Source organism: Oncorhynchus nerka, linkage group LG22, assembly GCF_034236695.1.
Source record: "Oncorhynchus nerka isolate Pitt River linkage group LG22, Oner_Uvic_2.0, whole genome shotgun sequence".
Lineage (NCBI taxonomy): Eukaryota > Metazoa > Chordata > Actinopteri > Salmoniformes > Salmonidae > Oncorhynchus > Oncorhynchus nerka.
This window is the reverse complement of record NC_088417.1, coordinates 55603654-55630949: the sequence shown is the minus strand read 5'-3', so window position 1 is coordinate 55630949 and position 27296 is coordinate 55603654. Positions and strand designations below refer to the sequence as shown.

The 27296-nt window shown below is 43.4% G+C and overlaps 2 protein-coding genes and 1 long non-coding RNA gene across 4 annotated transcripts in view; 2 read left to right on the top strand and 1 right to left on the bottom strand.

Moving 5' to 3' along the window:
* Positions 1 to 23161, top strand: part of LOC115105386 (myotubularin-related protein 4) — a 117975-nt gene extending 94814 nt beyond the window's left edge. Inside the window, 9 exon segments of the mRNA XM_029627367.2 lie at positions 479 to 674; positions 901 to 1086; positions 10600 to 10770; positions 11143 to 11285; positions 11593 to 12146; positions 12149 to 13191; positions 13338 to 13448; positions 17629 to 17717; positions 18045 to 23161. Coding sequence (XP_029483227.2) covers positions 479 to 674; positions 901 to 1086; positions 10600 to 10770; positions 11143 to 11285; positions 11593 to 12146; positions 12149 to 13191; positions 13338 to 13448; positions 17629 to 17717; positions 18045 to 18222 — 2671 coding nt within the window. The 3' untranslated portion in view covers positions 18223 to 23161.
* LOC135563793 (uncharacterized) lies at positions 21629 to 26397 on the bottom strand. The gene is made up of 2 exons (XR_010460516.1): positions 26179 to 26397; positions 21629 to 23701 (listed from the first exon to the last, which is right to left on the bottom strand). It is a non-coding gene; the product is annotated as an uncharacterized LOC135563793 (long non-coding RNA).
* Positions 25096 to 27296, top strand: part of LOC115105384 (carbonic anhydrase 4-like) — a 31142-nt gene continuing 28941 nt past the window's right edge. Inside the window, exon 1 of one of the 2 annotated variants that reach the window (XM_029627365.2) lies at positions 25096 to 25329. In XM_029627365.2, coding sequence (XP_029483225.1) covers positions 25266 to 25329 — 64 coding nt within the window. In that variant the 5' untranslated portion in view covers positions 25096 to 25265. The remainder of the gene's footprint in view (positions 25330 to 27296) is intronic. The other variant, XM_029627363.2, reaches the window with a different exon arrangement.

The following is a 27296-nucleotide window of genomic DNA, read 5'->3' as shown; positions in this document are numbered from 1 at the left end:
CTGTGCTTTATTGAGCTTGTCTGTCACAATGGATGCAATAGAAGAGTCCCAAAAAGGGCAAACACGCCCACCTGGCATTCTAGGTTAGGCTAAAGAAAATGCTCAAAGTACTTGAAAGATTTTAAATAATATTTGTCCCAGGTCTTTTGTGTGTGACTGTCTCCTTGCATGTAGAGAGTGCATGCCCCAACTCCAAAACTGGAATCAGTGACATCACATGATGCGCACGAGGGCTTTTCTAGTGGTAGATTTCCTGGTATTCTAAAAGAGGTGCTGTAGTGACCCCTTTTAAAATGACAGAGCCCATTACAGATCTAGATCAGGGGCTTCACTTCCCGCTACCACACCCCCCTCCCCTGTGTCCTCACGGTTACCTCCGCTTACTCTACCCATCGTTATTTATTTACCTCCCTCAGAATACATTCTAAAACCTCTATACCTGTTCTGATTGGTCCCTCCTTGGCTTGTGTATTCCCAGCTGGCTTTCTGCTCTGGAGAGCACCCGTTGGCTGCAGCACCTATCCGTCATGCTAAAGGCTGCCACTCTAGTGTGCTCTGCGGTGGAAAGGGAGGGACGTCCTGTCCTGGTGCATTGTTCAGACGGGTGGGACCGCACCCCACAGATTGTGGCTCTTGCCAAGATCTTGCTGGACCCCTTCTATAGGACACTAGAGGTAGACACACTCACACTCGTTCTGATCCCTGGCCCTTAGGATACTGTGGTCACTAAGACTAACACTGATGCAGCAAATATCAGGTTTTGTTACATTTTGATAGTGAAAGTTCATGGTATTACCAATTGTTTCTCACACCCTATTGAATTGACCAAAAACACACACACCTTTTTTATGCCATGGTGTGAGAAACATAACTGACCCCCCCCCCCCCCCCAATCCACAGGGTTTCCAGGTACTGGTGGAGACAGAGTGGTTGGACTACGGTCATAAGTTTGGCGATCGCTGCGGTCACCAGGAGAGTGCTGAGGATGTGAGTGAGCAGTGTCCTGTCTTCCTACAGTGGCTAGACTGTGTTCACCAGCTGCTCAAACAGTTCCCCTGCTTCTTCGAGTTCAACGAGGCATTCTTGGTATGTACAGTAGGCTACACTTACCACCTCTCCTTTTCGATTTCATTCTCTCACTTTCTTTTACCCAATCATTCTCTTCTCTCTCTTTTCTCTCCTCTCTTTCTCTTTGCCTTCACCTTCTCTCTCTTTCTACCTGGCACTTTTTACTACTCTTCTGTTGGCATAGGACGTCTTGACGATTTATTTGACGTTTGTACGTAAGAGGTATCAGACAGTAACCTTTGAACAAAGTATTATGTGTATTGTGTCTTAAAGTGTACATACAAATCAAATCAAATTTTATTTGTCACATACACATGGTTAGCAGATGTTAATGCGAGTGTAGCGAAATGCTTGTGCTTCTAGTTCCGACAATGCAGTAATAACCAACGAGTAATCGAACAATCTAATTCCAAAACTACTACCTTATACACACACAAGTGTAAAGGGATAAAGAATATGTACATAAAGATATATGAATGAGTGATGGTACAGAACGGCATAGGCAAGATGCAGTAGGTGGTATCGAGTAAAGTAGAAACATATGAGAGGAGTAATGTAGGGTATGTCAACAAAGTGGCATAGTTTAAAATGGCTAGTGATACATGTATTACATAAAGATGCAGTACATGATATAGAGTACAGTATATACATATGAGATGAGTAATGTAGGGTATGTAAACATTATATTAAGTAGCATTGTTTAAAGTGGCTAGTGACATTTTTCCATCAATTTCCATTATTAAAGTGGCTGGAATTGAGTCAGTGTGTTGGCAGCAGCCACTCAATGTTAGTGGTGGCTGTTTAATAGTCTGATGGCCTTGAGATAGAAGCTGTTTTTCAGTCTCTCGGTCACTGCTTTGATGCACCTGTGCTGACCTCGCCTTCTGGATGATAGCGGGGTGAACTGGCAGTGGCTCAGGTGGTTGTTGTCCTTGATGATCTTTATGGCCTTCCTGTGACATCGGGTGGAGTAGGTGTCCTGGAGGGCAGGTAGTTTGCCCCGGTGATGCGTTGTGCAGACCTCACTACCCTCTGGAGAGCCTTACGGTTGTGGGCGGAGCAGTTGCTGTACCAGGCGGTGATACAGCCCGACAGGATGCTCTCGATCGTGCATCTGTAGAAGTTTGTGAGTGCTTTTGGTGACAAGCCGAATTTCTTCAGCCTCCTGAGGTTGAAGAGGCGCTGCTGTGCCTTCTTCACGACGCTGTCTGTGTGGGTGGACCAATTCAGTTTGTCCGTGATGTGTACGCCGAGGAACTTAAAACGTACTACCCTCTCCACTACTGTCCCGTCGATGTGGATAGAGGGGTGCTCCGTCTGCTGTTTCCTGAAGTCCACAATAATCTCCTTTGTTTTGTTGACGTTGAGTGTGAGGTTATTTTCCTGACACCACACTCCGAGGGCCCTCACCTCCTCCCTGTAGGCCGTCTCGTCGTTGTTGGTAATCAAGCCTACCACTGTAGTGTCGTCTGCAAACCTGATGATGGAGTTGGAGGCGTGCATGGCCATGCAGTCGTGGGTGAACAGGGAGTACAGGAGAGGGCTCAGAACGCACCCTTGTGGGGCCCCAGTGTTGAGGATCAGCGGGGTGGAGATGTTGTTACCTACCCTCACCACCTGGGGGCGGCCCGTCAGGAAGTCCAGGACCAAGTTGCACAGGGCGGGGTCGAGACCCAGGGTCTCTAGCTTGATTACGAGTTTGGAGGGTACTATGGTGTTAAATGCTGAGCTGTAGTCGATGAACAGCATTCTCACATAGGTATTCCTCTTGTCCAGATGGGTTAGGGCAGTGTGGTTGCGATTGCGTCGTCTGTGGACCTATTTGGGCGGTAAGCAAATTGGAGTGGGTCTAGGGTGTCAGGTAGGGTGGAGGTGATATGGTCCTTGACTAGTCTCTCAAAGCACTTCATGATGACGGAAGTGAGTGCTACGGGGTGGTAGTTGTTTAGCTCAGTTACCTTAGCTTTCTTGGGAACAGGAACAATGGTGGCCCTCTTGAAGCATGTGGGAACAGCAGACTGGGATCAGGTTTGATTGAATATGTCCGTAAACACAACAGCCAGGGGAGCACGTGATGCTGCGGAGCTGAGCAGACGTTGACAAACCGAGCTCTTCAAAGTTATTCTATTTTTACCTAAATAACAACGTTGAAACAATATTCTAACATCGGCTGATAAACTATCAAGTACTTACCTTCCCAAAGAGCCATGGACCTCCGACCGAGAGGCAAGAAGGAAGACCAAAACGTTGTTGATTCCCAAGATAACGCTACAGCTACCAAGATTAGCATTAGCCCTCATAACTCAGACGACAGTTCCAGACTGTTGCTCTGCCGACATGCTGGATACTCTCCTCCGGGAAATTCAGGATGGTAACAGAGGTCTTTCTATGAAAATTGATAAGAAATCGGCTGAACTCCACTCTTCCATTGACGACCTGAAATCCTCCATGAATGATCTCCTTTTGAGAACGACTGAGGCAGAGTTGCGCATTAGCACAGTTGAAGATAACATCGCTAGACATGACCAGGTCTTGATACAACTGCAAAAGGACAATGCCTACCTCAAAAACAAGGTAGATCAGATGGAGAACCAGAGTAGACGTAGTAATATCCGGGTGGTGGGATTGAAAGAGGACAGCGAGGGCTATGACCCGGTCCGTTTCTTCACTCAATGGATCCCGGAGGTCCTAGGCATAATCAACTTCACCAAGCCGCTGGAAATCGAACGCACCCACAGAACATCAGCGCCGAAACCCCGGCCAGATGAGCCCCCACAAGCCGTCCTGATCAGGTTCCTCCGTTTCCAAGACGGAGAGAAGATACTGCAACTCGCAAGAGCCAAAGGGGACATCACCATCGATGGAAAGAGGGTCAGCCTTTTCCCAGATATGAGCGCGGATCTCGCCAGACGTCGCAAGCAGTTCAGACCTGCCGCCAAAGCACTGAAGGAGAAGAACATCACCGGCTACCTCATCCACCCTGCGCGGATGAAAGTTCAGTACAAAGGCCGAAGCCATCTCTTCAACACACCGGGAGAAGTGCACACTTTTCTCAAAGAACTGAGCAACGTCTGAGCCAGGACGGTCTCCCTGGGGGATAAAATGCAGTTAGTTTGTTTTCTCTTATCCAGATTGAACTGCTGGTATCTCCCGGTCACTATAATTGATTTGTACATTTTCAACTAACCGTATCTTTCCGGGGTGAGTTCTATTACATTTACAGGAGAGTATATTTTGTTTTAGTCCATATCTACTGGGCGAAGCAATACGTGGGCTTAGGCCCACTGCTTTCCCCCTCATTTATGTTAATCTTTAGAAAAGAGACTCAAGCATCCCTTACCGTGGGCAGTAAATATTCAGCCATAAATATCTATTCACAACATTTGTTTTCAACTTAGAGAGCTCGCAGGTTTTAGTTTACGCCAAGGTTTAGCTAGTAAGAGCAAGATGGAAAGCGAGCAGCAACGTATCTCTACAAGTGTATTCATGTTTGATTGTTGGGATTGTTGTTTTAGTCTGACAATCGGGGTGGGTGGAATTTGTATTATTTTTTCTTCCTTTTTTCTATGTTTATTGTTTCCTTCCTAAAGAGACACACAGGTCACTTTTGTGCTCAAACCAAAGTTGAAACATTTCCTAATTATCTGCATATGATAGATTTCTATTCAGTTACATATTTGAAACCCAACCTATGCTTAATCCACTAAAATATGTCACATTCAACGTAAAAGGTCTTAACAGCCCGATTAAAAGGAAAAGAGTCTATATATACCTTAAGAAATTAAAGGCTGACATTGTGTTTTTACAAGAAACACGTCTTACAGGCAGTGAACACAAGAAATTGAAGAGGGAATGGGCAGGACAAGTTTTTGCATCCTCTTTTAACTCCAAAGCAAGAGGAACTGCAATTTTGATAAGTAGACACATCCCCTTCTGCGTCAACAACACCATCTCTGATCCCTCTGGCAGGTTTGTTTTGGTGCAGGGGCATATGTTTTCAGAGTCTTGGACCCTATTGAATATTTATGCTCCTAACTTCGATGACCATATGTTTATTCAGAATGTCTTCCTTCAGGTTGCTCAAGCACCACCAGGATGGCTACTGGTTGGAGGAGATTTTAATTTCTGCTTAGATACAGTTCTTGATAGGTCTTCTGATAAACCCTCACGCAAGCTCACCAAGTCGTTCATGAAAGATCTCAATTTACTAGACATCTGGAGACAGTTGCACCCACAGGATAGGGACTACTCTTTTTATTCACACCCACACAAGACACAGATAACTTTTTACTTTCGACACAACTGTTTCATAGAGTGTTAGATGTCGAGTATCTCCCCAGATTGCTTAGTGACCATTCTCCTCTGGTATTATCAATCTCCATTCCTACCAAGGTAAATGGAGCATATAGATGGAGACTAAATTCTACACTCCTATAAAGCAACCTGAATTTTGTGCATTCGTCAAAGAGCAGATCAATATTTTTACTTTGACAAACAAACCCTCTGCTCCTGACAGCTTCATTCTTTGGGACACATTGAAGGCCTATCTGAGGGGACAGATTATTCCCTATACTAAAGGGCTGAAGAGAAAACACGGTGCGGAACTGAGTGCCCTTGAATCTGAAATCTCAGAGCTAGAGAAAACCTACCAAAGAGGCCCGACTAAAGATCTATACAGGCTTTTGGTAAATAAAAAACTTAAATATAATATTCTGAACACATATCAAGCGGAGAGGGCCATCACTAAATCAAAACAGCATTATTACGAGCTTGGAGAGAAAGCTCACAAAGTATTGGCATGGCAACAGAAAGCAGAGGAAAGTAAGAGGACAATTAATGCCATAGAAACTCTTACTAATGAGATATCTTAATAATACTTTTAAGAAATACTATGAAGACCTCTACACTTCCCAATCAAGCGATGATCTATCAGAAATCGACTCCTTTCTCTCCTCTCTCAACCTCCCATGCCTGTCAGGGGAAGACAGCGAGCGCCTGAGTGAACACTTCTCAGTTCCTGAATTGTTGGAGGCCATTAAATCCTTACCTTCTAATAAATCTCCTGGGGAGGATGGCTTCCCTCCAGAGTTCTATAAAGAATTTAGGGAGCTGTTGGTCCCCTACCTTATGGAGGTACTTAAAAAAGCCAGAGAAGACAACTGCTTTCCAGAGTCCTTCTCTCAAGCAGTGATTACTGTAATCCACAAGAAAGGGAAAAATCCACTAAAGTGCGCCTCCTATAGACCAATCTCTCTCCTTAATACAGATTGTAAACTGGTCACCAAGATGCTATCTAAGAGACTGGAGTCATGTCTTCCCCTGTTGGTCAACCCAGATCAGACTGGCTTCATAATTAATAGATTGTCCTCCAATAATCTCAGAAGGTTCTTTGATATAATTCACCTTGCTAACAAAAACAAAATACCTAGTGTCGCAGTCTCCCTCGACGCTGAAAAGGCCTTTGATAGGGTTGAATGGCCATACCTCTTTCGCGTACTTGGAAAAGTTCGGTTTAGGTACCGTGTTTGTAAATTTGATAAAAATCACTCTACAAATCTCCTAAAGCTAGGATTGCTACCAATGGGATTACTTCCTCCTCTTTCCCTCTTTATAGGGGGAACAGACAAGGTTGCCCAATTAGCCCCTAACCTCTTTTCCCTCGCCATCGAACCGTTGGCTGAGGCTATTAGAACGTGCCCTGACATACATGGCTTTGAGGTGGGCCCCCATACCCATAAATTATCACTCTTTGCGGACGACCTTATCTTATTTCTAACAAACCCAGAACACTCCCTCTCTCACTTGCAGATCCTACTACAGTGTTATAGTTCTTTCTCTGGATAGAATGTCAATTTTGATAAAAGCGAAATCTTACCGTTGTCTGTCTTTGACCATCATACCATCAAGCACAAGTTTCCTTTTAGATGGTCGCCTATGGGCTTCACATATTTGGGGATAATGGTGGATGGTAATCTGAACAACCTCTATAAACTCAATCTGGCCAGTTTGTTGCAAAAGGTGGAGGTTGACCTTTGTAAATGGATGGACTTACCTCTCACTCTACTGGGTAGAATCAATGTAATTAAAATGAATGTCCTGCCCAGGTTTCTATATCTGTTTCAATCTCTCCCTATCCCTGTTCCCGCAGCATTTTTTTCCTGTCTCGACAAGCTGACCAGACGGTTTATCTGGCACGGCAAAACCCCTAGGGTTGGCCTGGATAAACTGACCCTTGATTACAGTCAAGGGGGCTTAAACCTCCCCAATTTTAGAATGTACTACTGGGCTGCACAGTCTAGGTTTCTGGCTCAGAGGTTTGACAATGGTCCCTCTCCCTCATGGTTGAACATTGAAAAGCTTGAGGTAAATGATGACACTGGGGCAGAATTGTTTTACAAATGGGACAGAAAATCTATAAAAACCATCACAGACAACCCTTTAATCATACATTCTGTCCTGGCATGGTGCAAACTGCATGAGCTGTTCGGACGAGAGGGATTCCTTTCCCCTAAAACCCCTTTATGGAACAATAGATTGATCCCTATGTTTTTCCAGAATAGTAACTTTAGACCATGGTCTGATAAGGGGATCACTCTTCTGGAACATTGTTACGAGGAGGGAGTTCTTATGTCTTTTGATCAGCTGAAACAGAAATACCACTTGCCTAACAGGGACTTCTTTAGCTACCTACAACTACAAAACTTTATTAGGGTGACTCTCGGGACAATGGAACCTACCTAAGATGTCACCTATTGAACAACTCTGCCACGCAGACCAACCACTGTTCAAGACCATTTCCCGTGTTTACAATGCTCTTATGTCAGGACTAACACTGCCTGGGCTAGATAAACCCCGACTTAGATGGGAAAAAGATCTGGGCATTGATCTTGATGAGGATCTATGGAGTGACCTATGCAGGGATGGTGTTACATCCACATTGAACTCCAGATACAGACTGATCCAGTTTAATTTCCTCCATCAGCTCTATATCACCCCATCTAGACTGCACAAGTTCAACCCAGATATCTCCTCCCTATGTTTTAGATGTGGCTCAGATGAAGGAACATTCCTCCATTCCACTTGGCAGTGTTCAAAACTACACGGTTTCTGGCAGGGGGTATGCGATACCATATCCTCAATTCACGGGGTTGCATTCCCTTTAGACCCGGAGGTCTGTCTACTGGGTAACTTTACTAACACAAATCTTAGGCAAAGCCATACTATAAAGCTAACAGAAATATTGCTAGCGATTGCCAAGAAATGTATTGCCTTGAAATGGAAATTGGATTCCTCTCTGCCAGTTGCAATGTGGCTATCGGAAGTTAATAGTTGGATCCCTTTGGAGAAAATCACTTACTGCTTGAGGAATAAGTTAGACATTTTACAGAATTTGGCAACCTTTTATTGACTATATGGAGAATCTCCCCCCACATCTCATTGATTGAGTCTATATATAATCTTCACAATGTTTCCCACGTAATGTATAATATGTAGCCTACGGCAGGTGATCCAATGTCTCGTTATTATTTTTTTCTTATTGTATGTTTGTATATATAATTATTCTCTTTTTTTTTGTTACGCTCGTCTGTTACTGTCACTTTGTCCTATCGTTGTCTAATATCTTTTCACTTTTGTTTTGAAATGTTCTTAATTGGAAAATGCAAAAATAAAATATTTTTAAAAAAATGTTAAAAAACACACCAGCCAGCTGGTCTGCGCATGCTCTGAGGACGCGGCTGGGGATGCCGTCTGGTTCTGCAGCCTTGCGAGGGTTAACACGTTTAAATGTTTTACTCACGCCGGCTGCAGTGAAGCGGAGTCCGCAGGTTTTGGTTGCGGGCCGTGTCAGTGGCACTGTATTGTCCTCAAAGCGGGCAAAAAAGTTATTTTGTCTGTCTGGGAGCAAGACATCCTGGTCCGCGACGGGGCTGGTTTTCTTTTTGTAATCCGTGATTGACTGTAGACCCTGCCACATACATCTTGTGTCTGAGCTGTTGAATTGAGATTCTACTTTGTCTCTATACTGACGCTTAGCTTGTTTGATTGCCTTGCGGAGGGAATAGCTACACTGTTTGTATTCGGTCATGTTTCCGGTCACCATGCCCTAGTTAAAAGCAGTGGTTCGTGCTTTCAGTTTCATGCGAATGCTGCCATCAATCCACGGTTTCTGGTTTGGGAATGTTTTAATTGTTGCTATGGGTACGACATCATCAATGCACTTTCTAATGAACTCGCTCACCGAATCAGTGTATTCGTCAATGTTGTTGTTGGACGCAATGCGGAACATATCCCAATCCACGTGATCGAAGCAGTCTTGAAGCGTGGATTCAGATTGGTCGGACCAGCGTTGAACAGACCTGAGCGCGGGAGCTTCTTGTTTTAGTTTCTGTCTGTAGGCTGGGAGCAACAAAATGGAGTCGTGGTCAGCGGGGGAGGGCCTTATATGGGCGGGGGAGGGCCTTATATGCGTCGCGGAAGTTAGAATAACAATGATCCAGGGTTTTACCAGCCCTGTTGCGCAATCAATATGCTGATACAATTTAGGGAGTCTTGTTTTCAGATTAGCCTTGTTAAAATCCCCAGCTACAATGTATGTAGCCTCAGGATATGTGGTTTCCAGTTTGCATAGAGTCAAATAAAGTTCGTTCAGGGCCATCGATGTGCCTGCTTGGGGGGGAATATATACGGCTGTGATTATAATCGAAGAGAATTCCCTTGGTAGATAATGCGGTCGACATTTGATTGTGAGGAATTCTAAGTCAGGTGAACAGAAGGAGTTGAGTTCCTGTATGTTGTTATGATCACACCACGTCTCGTTAATCATAAGGCATACCCCCCCCCGCCCCTCTTCTTACCAGAAAGATGGTTGTTTCTGTCGGCGCGATGCGTGAAGAAACCAGCAGTGAGCCACGTTTCCGTGAAGCAAAGAACGTTACAATCTCTGATGTCTCTCTGGAATGCAACCCTTGCTCGGATTTCATCTACCTTGTTGTCAAGAGACTGGACATTGGCGAGAAGTATGCTAGGGAGCGGTGCGCGATGTGCCCGTCTCCAGAGCCTGACCAGAAGACCGCTTCGTTTGCCTCTTTTACGACGTCGTTGTTTTGGGTCGCCGGCTGGGATCCGATCCATTGTCCTGGGTGGAAGGCAGAACACAGGATCCGCTTCGGAAAACTCATATTCCTGGTAGTAATGATGGTGAGTTGACGCTGCTCTTATATTCAGTAGTTCCTCCCAACTGTATGTAATGAAACCTAAGATTACCTGGGGTACCAATGTAAGAAATAACACGTAAAAAAACTAAATACTGCAGTTTCTTAGGAACGCGAAGCGAGGCGGCCATCTCTGTCGGCGCCGGAAGTCTCAGTATTGTGTCTCAGTATTGTGTGCTGTGTAAGGACTGAGAAAAAGCCATTGTAAAGGCATTGTAAAACTATATATACCTTTGGTCTCTTTGTTAAGAGTGTACCGTTGTATGTATTGTAAGGAATGTGTGTAGCTGCTAACTGTGTTGTGTTCCTCTCCTCCCAGGTCAAGCTGGTTCAGCACACATACTCGTGCCTGTACGGGACGTTCCTGTGTAACAACGTGCGGGAGAGAGAGGCCCGCAACATCTACAAACGCACCTGCTCCATCTGGTCTCTGCTCCGCACCGGCAACAAGAACTTCCAGAACTTCCTTTATATTCCCTGTCATGAGATGGTAACCTACCTCTACGGTCAAGTTTTTCTTCTCTCTTCTTCTTCTGTTCTATCTTATCCACATTATCTCCTCCCCTCTCCTCCATTTTCCCTCTTTTCACATTGAGGCACAAGGTGTCAATCTTTTCCACGTCCAATACACTTCTGATGACGCCCAGGATCATAGTGTGTCGGTAATGAGTGGAGCTTTTTGATACTTTTGTTGACCTTTAAAAGAAAGGAAAGATGCTCTCATCCAAACATTCACGATTAATGCATAAAAAAAATCATATCGGCACCATTTATATGGATTTACTGAGACAAAACCTAATTTATGTGTTTGTCTTTTATTGACCTCTGCCCCCTGGTCCTCTCCTCCCTGTCCCGTGTCCAGGTGCTGCAGCCGGTGTGCCACACCCGGGCCCTGCAGCTGTGGACGGCCGTCTACCTGCCCACCTCCTCCCCCTGCACCGCTGCAGAGGACGCCATGGAGCTCTGCGCACAGGGAGATGAGCTCACCTCACAATCTCTCGACAGGTGGGGCTATCCCTTACCCACTCACTCCATTCATCCATCTCCGTCTCTAGTCATCAATACAGCCCATTAGTGTTTTCGTAAGACCATTTACTTAATTTTATCTCAAGCAATCGTCGACCTACTTGTATTCCTTGTATTGCTCTGAGCTCTCTCTTCTCAAGGCTTATTAAATAAGGAGGCAACAGGCTTGTGGTGAAAACTGAAGGTGTTGCTCAGATCCAGCCTGCTCTCTAGTGGTACAGAAGGAAGCTCACCGATGAGGGAAGCTCCGTCAACTTGAGATTGGTATTTGTTCCCCTTTGTGCAGGCTTCCTAAGTCTCGCTCCATGGACAACCTGGTGTCGGCCTGTGAGAACGGGATGGCCCTCACACGCACCTCCAGCGACCCCAACCTCAACAAGCACTGCCAGGAGGGCCGTACTGCCCATGGCTTGGAGCCTATGGCTGCTATAGGAGGAGGGGCCGAACCCGATAGCCCCGAGGACGTCAGCCCTGACACGGGATTGGACAACAATGACTCGGAGGTGGAGCCTGTCACTCAGACTCCTCCTACCACACCCCTGGAGATGGAGCCAAGGGAAGAGGGCTTTGAGGAGGAGGAGTTGAGAGAGGAGATTTGTCTGACGACACAACCTCTGCCCTCCCTGCCCCTCCCCCCCGTCACTCTGGAGAAGGGCTTCCCCCACCCCACCCCTCTCCCCCTGCCCACACCCAGTCTCCTCCATTCCCTCCCCCAGACCACCAGCCCCCATTGCCCTCCACCTCCCTTGCCACAACAGGCGGCTAACAGCCGCTACAGGACTGCTGAGGGCACTACCCACCCTGCCCGGGCAGCAGAAGCATGCCTACCTTCCCCACCTGCCTGGAAGGGCCACTACCGGCAGCTGTTCTGAATGGGCCTATCACCTATCACCAACTCCAGAACAGCCACTCAGTGTCTGCAGAGCTGCCGGCCCTCGAGCAGCTAGTTCCTCTATTCTCTATGGCCATGAAAGACTCCACAGAGACCCTCACGGACAAAGCAGAGGCCCCACCAACACTGCCCCACAGCAGGAGAGAAAGTCTGGGCCAGACCCGGGCCCCAGAGTGGGCCTTACCCCAGGCCCAGACCCAGTCCCAGGCCCAGGGAGCGGAGAGAGAAGGGAAGAGGACAGAGGTTGTAAGTGGTAGAGAGCTGGTGCCTCTGAGAGAATGTGTAGTAGCAGTACCAACAGTAGCAATGGCCTCCACATCTACAGTGCCCCCTGTTGACAACAACCAGGTAGTGGCGGTGCGACACCCGGTCTCCCAGAGCCAACTGAGTGTCAGTGAGGAGCTGTCTCTCCTGGGCTCCCACTGGGAGAGTGTCCAGGGCCTGGTCCAGTCTGGCCTCCCAGCCAATCTCTCCTCAGGTCTCTGTCGGGCCCTCCAGCCCACCGCCTACCAGAGTCGACGCCTGGCTGGCAAGCTGCTCCGTGCCCAGGGCATGGCCGTGTCCAACGGGTTGCCTAACGGGGGTTCGCAGTGCTGCCGCAGGGAGAAGGAGGAAAGGGTCCGTGGCCCGGCCCCAGCCAGCTCCAGCCCAGTCCAGTCAGGGTCAGGCTGGCTCTCTGCAGTCAGAAGCAGCTCAGGCTATGCTGCCATCTGCAGTCAAACCAGCACCAGCACTCCACCCACCTCTTCAACCCGCCAGTTCTTACCAGCCTCTCCCTTCTCCCCGCCCTCCCAGCCCTCCCCGGCCTACCTGGATGATGACGGGCTACCGGTGCCCATGGACGCGGTGCAGCAGCGTCTCAGGCAGATCGAGGCGGGATATAAACAGGAAGTGGAAGTGCTGAGGAGACAGGTGCGCCAGCTGCAGATGAGGCTGGAGAGACAGTACGGCATGCCGCCCTCTGAGCCCGACGTCGACTACGAGGACGACGTTGTGAGTAACTCTCACATGTAGACTTTAAACAGTAACCCAGTGTTGATAAACTCCCAATGTATTATTACTGTATTGTGAAATTATGGCATATGTCTCTCGCTCTCAACCCGTCTCCCTCCCTCTCATATTGACCTGTCTGTTCCCAGGCGTGTTTGCGTGAGTCAGACGACAGTGACGAGGAGGAAAGTCTGTCGGATCACAGCGAGGACTGTTTCTCAGAGGGCAGCTGGGACAGAGTGGAGCAGAAGGACACAGAGGTCAGCAGTCCCTCATAGTCTGCTTCAGGTTTCTCTCTCTCTCTCTACTGCTTCTTATATATAACCCTATACTACACTGTATACTACAGCCTCTCCTCTCCCACTCATCTTTCCACCTTTCTGCCCCAGATACGTACAGTGCCTTCAGAAAGTGTTCATATCCCTTGACTTATTCCAAATGTTGTTATTACAGCCGGAATTCAAAATGGATAAAAAATAAATACTAATAATTCACCCATCTACACACAATATCTTATAATGTCAAAGTGAAAACATATTTTTAGACATTTTTGCTAATTTATTATAAATTAAATACAGAAATATCTCATTTACAGTACATCAGTTTTCACACGCCTGAGTCAATACTTTGTAGAAGCACCTTTGACAGCATTTACTACTGTGAGTCTAAGCGCTTTCCACACCCGGATTGTGCAAGATTTGCCCATTATTCTTTTCAAAATGTTTCAAGCTCTGTCAAATGAGTTGTTGATCATTGCTAGACAACCATTTTCAGATCTTTCAAAACTTGCCATGTATTTGTTGAGCCGACGTTTCATATTCGGTTACACGCATTACAAACTGATTCAGGATCAGCTTTTACCATCACAGCCCAAACCTTCAGGCACATCAGAAACAATAAGACCGAACCTGGAACAAAATTTCTAACAAGCGCTAACAAAAGTAATTATTTTGTGCGGAAGTACAATGTGTCGCGGAGAGTTGCTGTGAAATAACCTATATTGGTGGTTAATAAGTAGAGTTAAACGGTATGATAGACAAAGTATCCTTGTTATCAGATAGGCTACATTTCACAATCAAATTCCCGAGGCATTGTAATCGCTCCAGGTACCAAGCGTAACGAAGAAGGCCATCACCTACAAGGCAATACAAAAATTAAAAAACATTTCAATCTCTCACCCACTAATTAGGCTAGTATTATGGAGTAACTACAATGTTGTTGATCCAGCCTCAGTTTTCTCCTATCACAACCATTAAACTATGTAACTAGTGAAATCGCCAAAGCCCTTTCCTTCCTCTACGGTAACTGAGTTAGGAAGGACCCTTGTGTCTTTGTAGTGACTGGGTGTATTGATATTCCATCCATAGTGTAATTAATAACTTCACCGTGCTCAAAGAAATATTCAGTATCTACCAATTGGTGACCTTCTTTGCAAGGCATTGGAAAACCTGTCTGGTCTTTGTGGTTGAAACTGTGTTTGAAAATTCATTGCTTGACTGAGGGACCTTACAGATAATTGTATGTGTGGGGTACAGAGATGAGATAGTCGTTCAAAAATTATGTTAACCCTGTAATGTTGATGTCCGTGCACCCGTGAAAATCCAATTAGCATAATAAAAACATCCCTGTAAAAATCCATCCGTTTAAACACTATTATTGCACAGAGAGTCCATACAACTTTATTATGTGACTTGTTAAGCACATCTTTACTCCTGAACTTATTTAGGCTTGCCATAACAAAGGGGTTGAATACATATTGACTCAAGACATTTGTGACTCACAACCTGGATTTAGTCTTATGTAGCAAAATGTAAAATTGTGTTTTTTACATTGATAAAAGTGGAGACTACAAAATGGTAAATCATACACTCCATTTTTTGAGGAACAATGGGAAAGTAATCTGCTTTGAAAGTTGTTAAACTTGTAAACTCACTTTTGAGAAAATGGCCTTCTCTTTGCTCCTCTTTGTCTACACCCATTCAGCATCGTTCACACCCTCTTAAGCTTTAGTTCCACACATTTGTTTCCCTCTGGATAACATGAAAATAGCCTAACCAGCTCTGCTGGCAACAATTTCAGCTAACATTAGGCTCTAACTAGCAAAGCAAACGGTTCTGGGATACGAATAATAACGTCATACCCGTAGCGTTAGCTAGGGAGCCAGCCAGCTAATGTTAGCTAGCTAGCTAACAGTACACTTTAGCTTGAAATGAAACTACATTCTGTCAAAATTATAAACATGTAACATACGAAAATGTAGCTAGCTAGACTAGCTTACCTGTATACATCATCATGCATGATGGACGTGTCTCCCTGTCACGGATGCCATGCCACGGTTTCCCTTAGTTTGAAGATGTAATCCGGAAACAGGTATTTTCTCCATCTCTTTAGCTATCATACTCTAATTCCACTGATTTCAAAACTCGATCCTCCAGAAAGTGGAGAGCAACGCTTATGCAGCTCCAATACACTATTTTTTTTTAAAGCCGCGCTCAACAGGTTTACCAACAAAGACTGAACAATCCTAACTCCCCTCTCGGCATGTCCAGCCCACTCATTATCTCAGCCAGTCATGGCTAGTGAGAAGGTTGCTGGCTTTTTCTGTGGCTTAACCAACATGGCTTGGAATTTAACATTTGTATTCATATTTAAAGATGGCATACAAGTTTGTTATTAAGGCAAATGAAAGTTCACATGTTCCAGAAGGCATTTCTGCCAAAATTTTGCATTTAGTCAAATGGCTGTCTGTGAAGTCGTGACTTGCGACATACGCCTAGTTTCCTGAAACAGGTCACATTTCAGCTTTTCATTCATTTGTAAACATTTTGAAAAACAGAATTCCACTTTGACATTATGCGGTATTGTATGTAGGCCAGTGACAAAACAAACTCTGTTTAACCTGTTATGGCTGCAATCCCGATACCGGGATCAATATGACAACTACCATTGAAAATAGAGGGCACCAAAATTCAAACCACAGAAATCTCATAATTACAATTCCTAAAACATACATGTGTCTTATATAATTTTAAATCTATTTTCGTTGTTAATCCCACCAAAGTGTCCAATTTCAAATAGGCTTTTCAGCAAAAGCACTACAAACGATTATGTTAGGTCTCCACCAAACCACAATAAGCACATCCATTTTCCAGCAAAATATAGCCTTCACAAAAACCAGAAATAAAGATAAAATTAATCACTAACCTTGAATTATCTTCATCAGATGACACTCATAGGACTTCATGTTACACAATACACGCATATTTTGTTTGATAAAGTTCATATTTATATCGAAAAAAATCTGGCGTGTTAGATTCACCAGTTCCAAAAACATCAAGTGATTTTGCATAGCCACATCATTCAACAGAAATACTCATCATAAATGTAGATGATAATATAGTTACACACATGGAATTATAGATATACCTCTCCTTAATGCAACTGCTGTGTCAGATTTCAAAAAAACTTTACGGAAAATGAAATGCATGCAATAATCTGAGACGGAGCTCAATTAAAAAACACCACAGCCGCAAAGATGGCATCAACATAAACAAGAAATGACATGATAAATATTATCTTACCTTTGATGATCTACATCAGAAAGCACTCCAGGAATCCCAGGTCCACAATAAATGTTCGTTTTGTTCGAAAATGTCCGTTATTTATGTCCAAATACCTTCTTTTGTTAGAGCGTTTGGTATACATATCCAAACACAAATTCTGGTCAGCGTTATATCGGACAAAAACTTAAAAAAGTGATATTACCGGTCAAAGAAACATTTCAAACTAAGTACAGAATCAATCATTAGGATGTTTTTAACATATAGCTTCAATAAAGTTCCAAACGGAGTATTCCTTCTTGTCTTCGTGAGCAATGGAACGCAAGTGACTACCATGAGGAAAAAGTGGGATCACAAAATGGCTGCTTGATGGACAGCTGATATATTCTGCTCTCATTCATTCCCACAACAACATAGAAGCCTCATTATAATTTCTATTGATGGTTGACATCTAGTGGAACCCCTAGGCAGTGCAACATCATTCATATCTCAAGGGGATTTCATTGGGGACTGCTGAATACATACAAGCTCAGATTTCTGACTTCCTGTTTTGATTTCAACTCAGGATTTTGCCTGCCATATGAGTTCTGTTATACTCACAGACATCATTCAAACAGTTTTAGAAACTTCAGATTGTTTTCTATACAATACGAATAATAATATGCAAATATTAGCAACTATGACTGAGGAGCAGGCCGTTTGATATGGGCACCTTTTCATCCAAGCTACTCAATACTGCCCCTGCAGCCATAAAAAGTTAATCCATTTTCAATTCAGGCTGTAACACAACAAAATGTGGAGAAAGTCAAGGGGTGTGAATACTTTATGAAGGCACTGTATGTGTCACACACTGTTCTAAAAGAAATGCGTGTATCTGCAGGTCACCAGGTGGGTGCCCGATCACATGGCCTCCCATTGTTTCAACTGCGACTGTGAGTTCTGGATGGCCAAGCGGCGACATCACTGCAGGTTTGTTTAGCTTTACCATTGACCACTAATGTATGCATTAATCAAGAAGCCAAAATGTAAAGTGTAGGATAATAAACATAGCATAAACCTTCAACGCACAGCAGATTTTATACCACACCAACCGTGATTTGAGATTTAAAAAAGACTTACAGCACGTACGACATCCCTTGCGTCTTCAGTGAATCTAGTTGCAGATATCAGATGTTTTGAAGAAAGTTGGTTGTTTTTCCTACCTTAGTTGAATGCACTCTCAGGATAAGAGCATTTGCCAAATGACTCAAATGTGAATCTAGTTGTTGACTCTGTTTGCCCTTTTCCCTCCTCTAGGAACTGTGGCAATGTGTTCTGTAAAGACTGCTGCCACCTGAAGCTGCCCATCCCAGACCAGCAGCTGTACGACCCTGTCTTAGTGTGTAACGTCTGCTATGACCTGCTGCTGGAGGCTAGGAACAGAGAGATCTGCAGCCAGCAGCTCAAGAAGCCCATCGCCACAGCCTCCAGCTGAGAGACAGGAGAGAGAGCCCCTTACTGAGTGTCCCAGTCCTGGCTCAGTCTGGCCTGGCCTAGTTCAGTTTGGCCCGGTTAGGACCTGGATCAGCACCTTCTTGGATCAGCTTGAGCCATGTGCCCTGCTCCTTACTACCCTAACATGGTCTGGTCTTGGCTGTGTGGGAAGATGAGGAGGACTTGTGGTTGCTCTGTGGCAGGGAGGCAAAGCTTGAGAATGGAGAGAGGCCACTGACCACTGGGGATGAGAGACTGACTGAGGAGTGGAAGAAGATAGGGGATGACAGTGAATTAACTGAGTGAGGGAGATGGATGAGGAAGAGTTGTTATGGAGGCTATCCCACTGAGTTGAACCCCTTTTGGTCTAACACATTTCCAGCCTGGAAGGAAGGCTGCAGCATCCTGCTGTCCTGCCCTGGGGCTATTGTTCTCCACTGGTGCCTCAGATACCCCCTGATGCCCCATGCCACCCCCCTGCTCCTGTAGCTCCATCTCAAACCTACCTGAATATCCACCCCCATTCTAGAGCATCCCTCTCACACACACCAACCAACCACCCCATAATGTGCCTCCTCGCCCGAAACACACACACACACACACACACACACACACCTACTCGCCTCCAAGGACAATCTCTCGCCCTCCCAAGTGTTGGGGACTCCAAAGCCTTTACCTGTTAAATGGAGGCTGATGACAACTTTAACAAGAAAAAGAAAAAATGCTGCTACAGTATTTAAGTCTAATTTTGTATTCTTATTCTTTTGTGCACTGCAAGCTGTTTGTGTATTTAAGGGAATTTGAGACCAAACTCGAGCGAAAGGGAGAAATCTGCTGTTTTACTTGCTGTTGTATCTTTTTGTGGAGCTTGAATGTAAATGTTAGAAATGAAATGGACAAGTGTGTTGGAGTAACTGGAAGACTGGCGGTAATATTTGATTAGGCGGTAACACTTGACACCCAGCATCACAAAACGTTATGACGTGGTCATAACCATTTCATATGTCATAACAGCTGACATAATATAATATGGTCATAACACTCATGACACATATTTAGACTTGTTGTGACATATATTGTATTATTTTATGGCTGGTTATGACACCTACATAAGAGTAAAAACACACAAAACCTACCACAGTAGTTATTTTATGGCTGGTTATGACACCTACATAAGAGTAAAAACACACAAAACCTAACACAGTAGTTATTTTATGGCTGGTTATGACACCTACATAAGAGTAAAAACACACAAAACCTAACACAGTAGTTATTTTATGGCTGGTTATGACACCTACATAAGAGTAAAAACACACAAAACCTACCACAGTAGTTATTTTATGGCTGGTTATGACACCTACATAAGAGTAAAAACACACAAAACCTACCACAGTAGTTATTTTATGGCTGGTTGTGATGTTATGTATATTTTTTTAAGTTGACCATATTTAATGAACATTGTAATTTCGCACACATTGATGTCAGACATGCACCTAACCCAATGCTGATGACTGGATGAATGCAGGAGAAGATTTCAGGAGCAGGACAAAGACACCCTCTTTTTGACTGATTTAAAGGGGATGTAAAATGAGCCTATCTGGCTTATATGATTATGATGGTCATAATGCTTCTTGACAGTGTCATAAAGTGTATTTTCTCAGTCCAAGTAAAGTGACACAGGGTGGCCATAATGCTTCATGACAGTGATGATGATGAAAAATAACACGACTGTAAAGAATCAATTACAACAACAAAGGTTTCAAGAAACAAACATTCAAACGAAAGGAAACATCTTGTCAGGGAAAAAAGTATTACATTTTTATTTTGTTGAGTTGTGACACTTATGTAGGTGTCATAACCAGTCATCAAATAACGAAACAGATGTCACAACAGGTGTAAATATATGGGTCATGACAGTGTTATGACCATGTTATGACAAGTGTTACCATTTATGTTAATGCACATTAGGTGGGTTGTGTACTTTTTCATTCCTGCATTGTGTTATTTAAAAATAATAATAATATGCACAGTTAATGTGGTTCTGCCTTCATCAATGCTATTCTCAAGTCCTGTCACAACTGTTTTAACATTAGAGGTACCCCACTATTTGTATCGAGAAAGGTTTATAACAGATAAATAATTGTCATTCGGACATGCACCTGATCAGAGGAGTCTTAAAAAATGATAATAGAATGGCTAACCATCCAGACAAGGAAAGTTGTTTCCACGTTTCCAAATAGAGGGTTTTATGCAATGTTGTCATAGAGTATGACTTGAAAGATCACTAGAAAGTACTTGATGGCTGTTAGCTGATGGGAGAGGGAGGGAGGGAGGGATGGATGGAGGGGTTTTGAATAATGGAGTATACAGTACCAGTCAAGTTTGGACATACCTACTCATTCAATGTTTTTTCTTTATTTTTACTATTTTCTATATTGTAGAATAATAGTGAAGACATCAAAACTATTAAATAACACATATGGAAGGAATCATGTTGTATCCAAAAAAGTTTTAAACAAATCCAAATATCTTTATATTTGATTCTTCAAAGTAGCCACCTTTTGATTTGATGACAGCTTTGCACACTCTTGGCATTCTCTCAACCAGCTTCACCTGGAATTATTTTCCAACAATCTTGAATGAGTTCCCAAATATGCTGAGCACTTGTTTGCTGCTTTTCCTTCACTCTGTGGTCCTACTCATAGTAAAACCATCTCCATTGGGTTGAGGCTGGGTGATTGTGGAGGCCAGGTCATCTGACGCAGCACTCCATCACTCTCCTTCTTGGTCAAATAGCCCTTACACATCCTTCAGGTGTGTTGGGTCATTGTCCTGTTGAAAAACAAATGATAGTCCCACTAAGCGCAAACCAGATGGGATGGCTTATCGCTGCAGAATGCTGTGGTAGCCATGCTGGTTAAGTGTGCCTTGAACTCTAAATAAATCACAGACAGTGTCACCAACAAAGCACCCCGACACACCTCCTCCTCCATGCTTCATGGTGGGAACCACACATGCGGAGATCATCCGTTCACCTTCTCTGCGTCTCACAAAGACACGGCGGTTGGAACCCAAAATCTCAAATTTAGACTCATCAGACCGAAGGACAGATTTCCACCGTTCTAATGTCCATTGCTCGTGATTCTAGGCCCAAGCAAGTCTCTTCTTCTTATTGGTATCATTTAGTAGTGGTTTCTTTGCAGAAATTCGACCACGAAGGCCTGATTCAACAGTTGATGTTGTGATGTGTTTGTTACTTTAACTATTTATTTGGGCTGCAATTTCTGAGGCTGGTAACTCTAATGAACTTCTCCTCTGCAGCAGATGTAACTCTTGGTGTTCCTTTCCTGTGGTGGCCTCATGAGAGCCAGTTTCATCATTAGCGCTTGATGGTTTTTGCAACTGCACTTGAAGAAATTTTCCGCAATGACTGACCTTCATGTCTTAAAGCAATGATGGACTGTCATATCTCTTTGCTTATTTGAGCTGTTCTTGTCATGGGGCGGCAGGGTAGCCTAGTGGTTAGAGTGTTGGACTAGTAACCGAAAGGTTGCAAGTTCAAATCCCCAAGCTGACAAGGTTGTTCTGCCCCTGTTCCTAGGCCGTCATTGAAAATAAGAATTTGTTCTTAACTGACTTGCCTAGTAAAATATGGACTTGGTCTTTTACCAAATAGGGCTATCTTTATCTTTATCATAGGGCTATCTATATCATGTCACAACACAACTGATTGGCTCAAACACATTAAGAAGGAAAGAAATTCCACAAATTAACTTTTAACAAGGCACACCTGTTAATTGAAATGCATTCCTGACTACCTCATGAAGCTGGTTGAGAGAATGCCAAGAGTGTTCAAAGCTGTCATCGAGGCAAAAGGGTGGCTACTTTGAATAATCTCAAATATAAAATATATTATGATTTGTTTAACACTTTTTGGGTGACTACATGAGTCCATATGTGTTATTTCATAGTTTTGATCTTCACTACTATTCTGCAATATAGAAAATAGTCCAAATAAAGAAAAACCCTGGAATGAGTAGCTGTGTCCAAACGTTTGACAGGTACTGTATTTCTACAGTGATGTTTGAGAGGGGCTTGTTGATGTACAGTAACATTGTCCTGTTGCGATTGACTGCTCAACCCTCGTCTTTTGATTGATTGTTTGATCAATCGTTCGATCATTGTCCTTGTCAGGTTCCTGTCTCAGAATGTAGTACCTGGCATTAAAAAGACTCCAGAGAAAGTACTAAAATGCTATTTCTTTATTTCCTGTGCTTACAGTAGGCGAGTTTGGCCTTGTATCTAAACTGAGTTTGTCATGTTTCCAAAATGAACTGAAACTGTTGTGGAACGTAGCTAAATCAGTTTGGACGCCTTGCCGGAGTTTGGCTGTGGTTCCAACAAATTGTTCTATTGCAAAAAGCTCTGTGTTTGTTTCGTCTAATGAGCTTTCCTTGACACAATAGTACCATATTTACTTTATTTTGTCATTTTTATTTTTGAAAGCATTTCTCAAGGAGACGACAGCAGGTTAACTAACTGGCCACTGCTTGGTTTGTTTTAATGGTACAGATAGCTGCTTTAACAACATGGAAACTATTTAAATATCAGAACAGGGACATGTCCATTAGATAAAGATAATGAGATTGATTTGTTTGTAAATGAATGAACTGAAGATTTAAAGATTCAACTTAAATATTGAGTTTGTATGGTTGTCATGGTTATCCATTGCATAATAACTTTTGGGGTCTTTTCACACGATGTTGATTAAGGCAAAACCTTAAGGAGGAGGTTGTGGAACCCAGATATGTAATATAATACATAGTTATCTGATTCTGTACTAGTGGCTAAAACCTGTCACTTAGCAAATAATTGTGTAAACAAATTAAATGCACTGTAAAAGGTCAAGGGTTAAAATAAAAAAGATTATCTATATCATGGATGTGCTTCCCATCTCCATTCTCTGTTTGATGTTTTTATGACGTTATATTATCTTCAGACTAAGAACAAAACAGGATTTGAGTTAAGACTACCACCACCTGGCCCTCTCTAACCATCCAGGTCCCAGACAGGAGGCTGGCATGTGGAGTGGGGATCTCTTGCCATCCCTCAAAAGGTAACTATATCAAGGACAAGGACATCATCATTCAATTGACATTTATATTGGGGTAAGGATAGTTAATTAGTTAACTTCATATTGCACATTCTAGTTGGCGAGGTCTTGTACTTGTTGTAGCCTCAGACGCTGGACAAGGTGCTGAAATGCCAGTAGTGTTATGCAGGTGAGTGAGGACCCAACAGCGATTCAACAGAAACAGTATTTTAATGTCCAAACAGGGAAAACATAAATCCTCTATCTTTGCAGGAGAGTCCTCCTTCTAGTAGTAGAGGAGAATTGCAGGGCTAGCGGCAACAGACTGCAGGTCCCTCAGGGTAGGCGCGGGCCGTAGAGGACAGAGACACCTGCTCACACGCAGCATCTAATAAAGAGGCAGATTACGACAGGACGGGACAAGGGCAAAGCAAACAAGAATCCGACAAGGACAGAAGCAGAAACAGAGAGAGAAATAGAGACTTAATCAGAGGGCAAAAGAGGGGACAGGTGTGAGAGAGTAAACGAGGTCGTTAGGAGAATGAGGAACAGCTGGGAGCAGGAACGGAACGATAGAGAGAGTAACCTAAAACGACCAGCAGGGGGAAACGAAGAGAAGAGAAAGCACAGGGACAAGACATAACATGACAAGTAGTCTGACTGAGCAGGCCAGATGGCCTGAGAATGAATTGGATATGTCATTTTCGGGTTGATAACAGTTGAGAGATATTGGCAGTCTGCAGTTGATTATAAATGTCCCTTGGATCCTGTTTTTTTCTTTCTTTTTTTCACATGGATACTATGCTACTGACAGAGTTCCCCCGGCCATGGCACATCCTAGTGAGAAATAATTTCCTGTATTTTCCAAATTGACCACAAGATGGTGGTGGGCTGAAGTTAATACCTTTCCTTCTGTATGTCTACTACAGTATGGCATTGACACAGTACAGTAATAAGGCCCCACACACAGACTGTGTTTCGTCACAGAATGCTTTGTAAGAAATTACTTCATGTCATTATCTGACAGAGTGTCGGAGGTAGGGGATGTTTACATTCATACATGGCATTCAACTCAAGTCATATGACCTCTCTCATCTCTTGTCATGGCCTCTGGGGGGAAACTGTGTTCACAATACAAGTACTGTAGCAGTGAAACAGCCTGTTAATTTGTTTCCAGGTCTCAGAGACTGGACAATCAGGCTTTTACAGTATCATTTTATCTGTGTGTGTGTGTGTGTGTGTGTGTGTGTGTGTGTGTGTGTGTGTGTGTGTGTGTGTGTGTGTGTGCGTGTGAGTTAGTTATTAACTATCAGATGAGGTGACAACCTCCTTATCCTCTATATAGATGGAGGAATTTCTAATTGGATTTTAACATAAAACAAGTCGATGCTCCATGGCTGAGATTACGTTTTATCACCCAGATCCAGGTCAGTTAAATAAAGGGGTCATGGGGAAACATATTACCCACACCCTCCTCATTCCAGAGGGGGAATAGCTCAGATTCTGAACAGTGGACACACACATACACACACACACATACATACACACACACACACACACACACACACACACACACACACACATACATATATGTTTAAGTAATCAGAGGTGGTCAGTTGTCACTTTGAATAATGAGATATCTCTACCTGCATGGTGTTAGTTTAGTGGCAGTCTTCTCATACCTCCTGACAGTTGAACTGTCAATAAATGCCAGCATATTCATTATTGAAAATAATCTCATAATGAAAACCTCTGTAAATATGTGAGCAATTGATAAGCTATTAGAGAAGACGTTATCGGTTGGGATGTTTATTAGAAGTAATGCCCGAGGGGGAGGGGCCAGGGCTGTTAATAAAGTATAAGACCCCCTTAGAAGAAGAATGGATCACATTTAATAACGAACTCATTGTGTCCCCCTGCGCCGCTCGAGCCCGACAGAGACTCACTCCAAAATGCAGCGGCATCTAATCGTACCGATTTTTTTTGCATCCTTTTTGAAGATCTGCACCGGGGCAGGTGAGTCGATATCAATTAATTGTGTTCGGAATTTAGAAGGAAAGGTATAATCTCTGTATAGGCTATATATTAAATTAATCAGATTTGTGCATATTTTTCAATTGTCAACTGACACAAATAGGTGTTTAATACATTTGGGGGAGTAAAAATGAGCTCATTGTAAATTCAAAACAAATGTAAAAACATTTTTTGTTTATTTGCAGTTTAAATTGATCAAATACCCTGAAGTAAACATGCGACAATGTTCTCATTTCCTACCACTGAGTTGAAACTATCAGTGTCCTGCATATTACAGATCACGTGAACTTGGTGAGGGGATCACTTTACATACATTGATCATTCTAGCCGATAAAGTTTATGCATGATCCACCTGCTCATTGATACCCTCTGAAAGCATTTACATTGTTCTACATTTACATTTGCATTTACATTGTTGATGTTGTATTGAGGGTTTAGATTCGTTTAATTAAACAGCAACACATCTACTTCTTATTTCCTATGATATATCAAAAGCTATCAAACATTGGCTATTATATTATGTTCAAGTCGACAAATAAAACCGTAAAAGTAATTGGTTGAAGTCAGTTTTAGCTGTTATATTTTTGTTAGACTTCAAAAATGGCCTTTCATTTGGGAAGGTCCTGTTTTGGCATTTTATCCGGTGTCCTATTTGAGCATTTATGAAATTGATAACACTTCGCTGGCTAATTTAATATAAATTTAAAAAATACGTTTGTAGTCTATATGTAGGCTACTAGCGTACCCTATGACCACTACTAGCTTTGAACATCAAAGACATGCTCATATTCCACGCACCGCACTATAAAATTCTCCCCAATGACTAACTACCTTGTCGATAAGAGATTTTCCACGCATTTCACACGAGCATCACGGCATTGCTGGCAGGCTCTCATTCCCCCTGACGAGGAAAGCACAGTGAGTTCAAGGACATAAAGTGAGAGTCTCTGCCTGTCAGCAAATCAATATGCCAAAGGTGCTGGCACTGAGGTGTCAAAATGGTGTCCGGTAGATTATTCTGGGCTACTATTAAAAGAAAACGAACGGAGAAGCCCATCATATCGTTTTTAGAATTGTATTTTGAAAAGGCTACGTTATATCAAGCAATCCCATTCATCTTCCACGTGCACCTGCATCATATGCGAAGTTCAACTCGAGCCAATGAGAGGAACGTGCGTGTTTGCCGCTGCAATCAACGAGACGCGGCACGAGCTCCAGGAACAAGCAGGAATAAACGCTGCGTAAAAACGTAAAATCTTTAACCCGGCGAACGCAGATATCCTACAGGCCTAGTTTCATTGATAAAATTACGACACAATCCATGATCTGTCTGTTTTCCCCAATGCTGAAATGGGTCATTCACAGGCTACACTGCATGCTCTGCAGATGTTGAAAACAGGTTAAAACTGGATACCATACCATTTGGATAAAGATTGCATTCACAAACGTAACTGATCATGCTACGTTTGTTTTGCATCTGATAACAAGAGACCTAGAGCTTTTGAAATGCAAGAGAAAGGCCATAATGTATTATTCCAGTCCAGGCGCAATTTAGATTTTGGCCACTAGATGGCAGCAGTGTGTGTGCAAAGTTTTAGACTGATCCAATGAAGCATTTAATTTCTGTTTAAAAAATTGTAGCAAGACTGCCCAAATGTGCCTAATTGGTTTATTACTACATTTTCAAGTTCATAACTGTGCACTCTCCTCAAACCATAGCATGGTATTCTTTCACTGTAACAACTACTGTAAATTGGACAGTGCAGTTATAGGTTAACCAGAATTGAAGCTTATATCAGATATGTCTATGTCCTGGGAAATGTTCTTGTTACTTACAACCTCATGCTAATCGCATGAGCCTACGTTAGCTCAACCGTCCCGAGGTAAGGACACCGATCCTGTAGAGGTTTAAAATACCTGCGCACTGAATTCCCCCTGCTCTTCCAGGT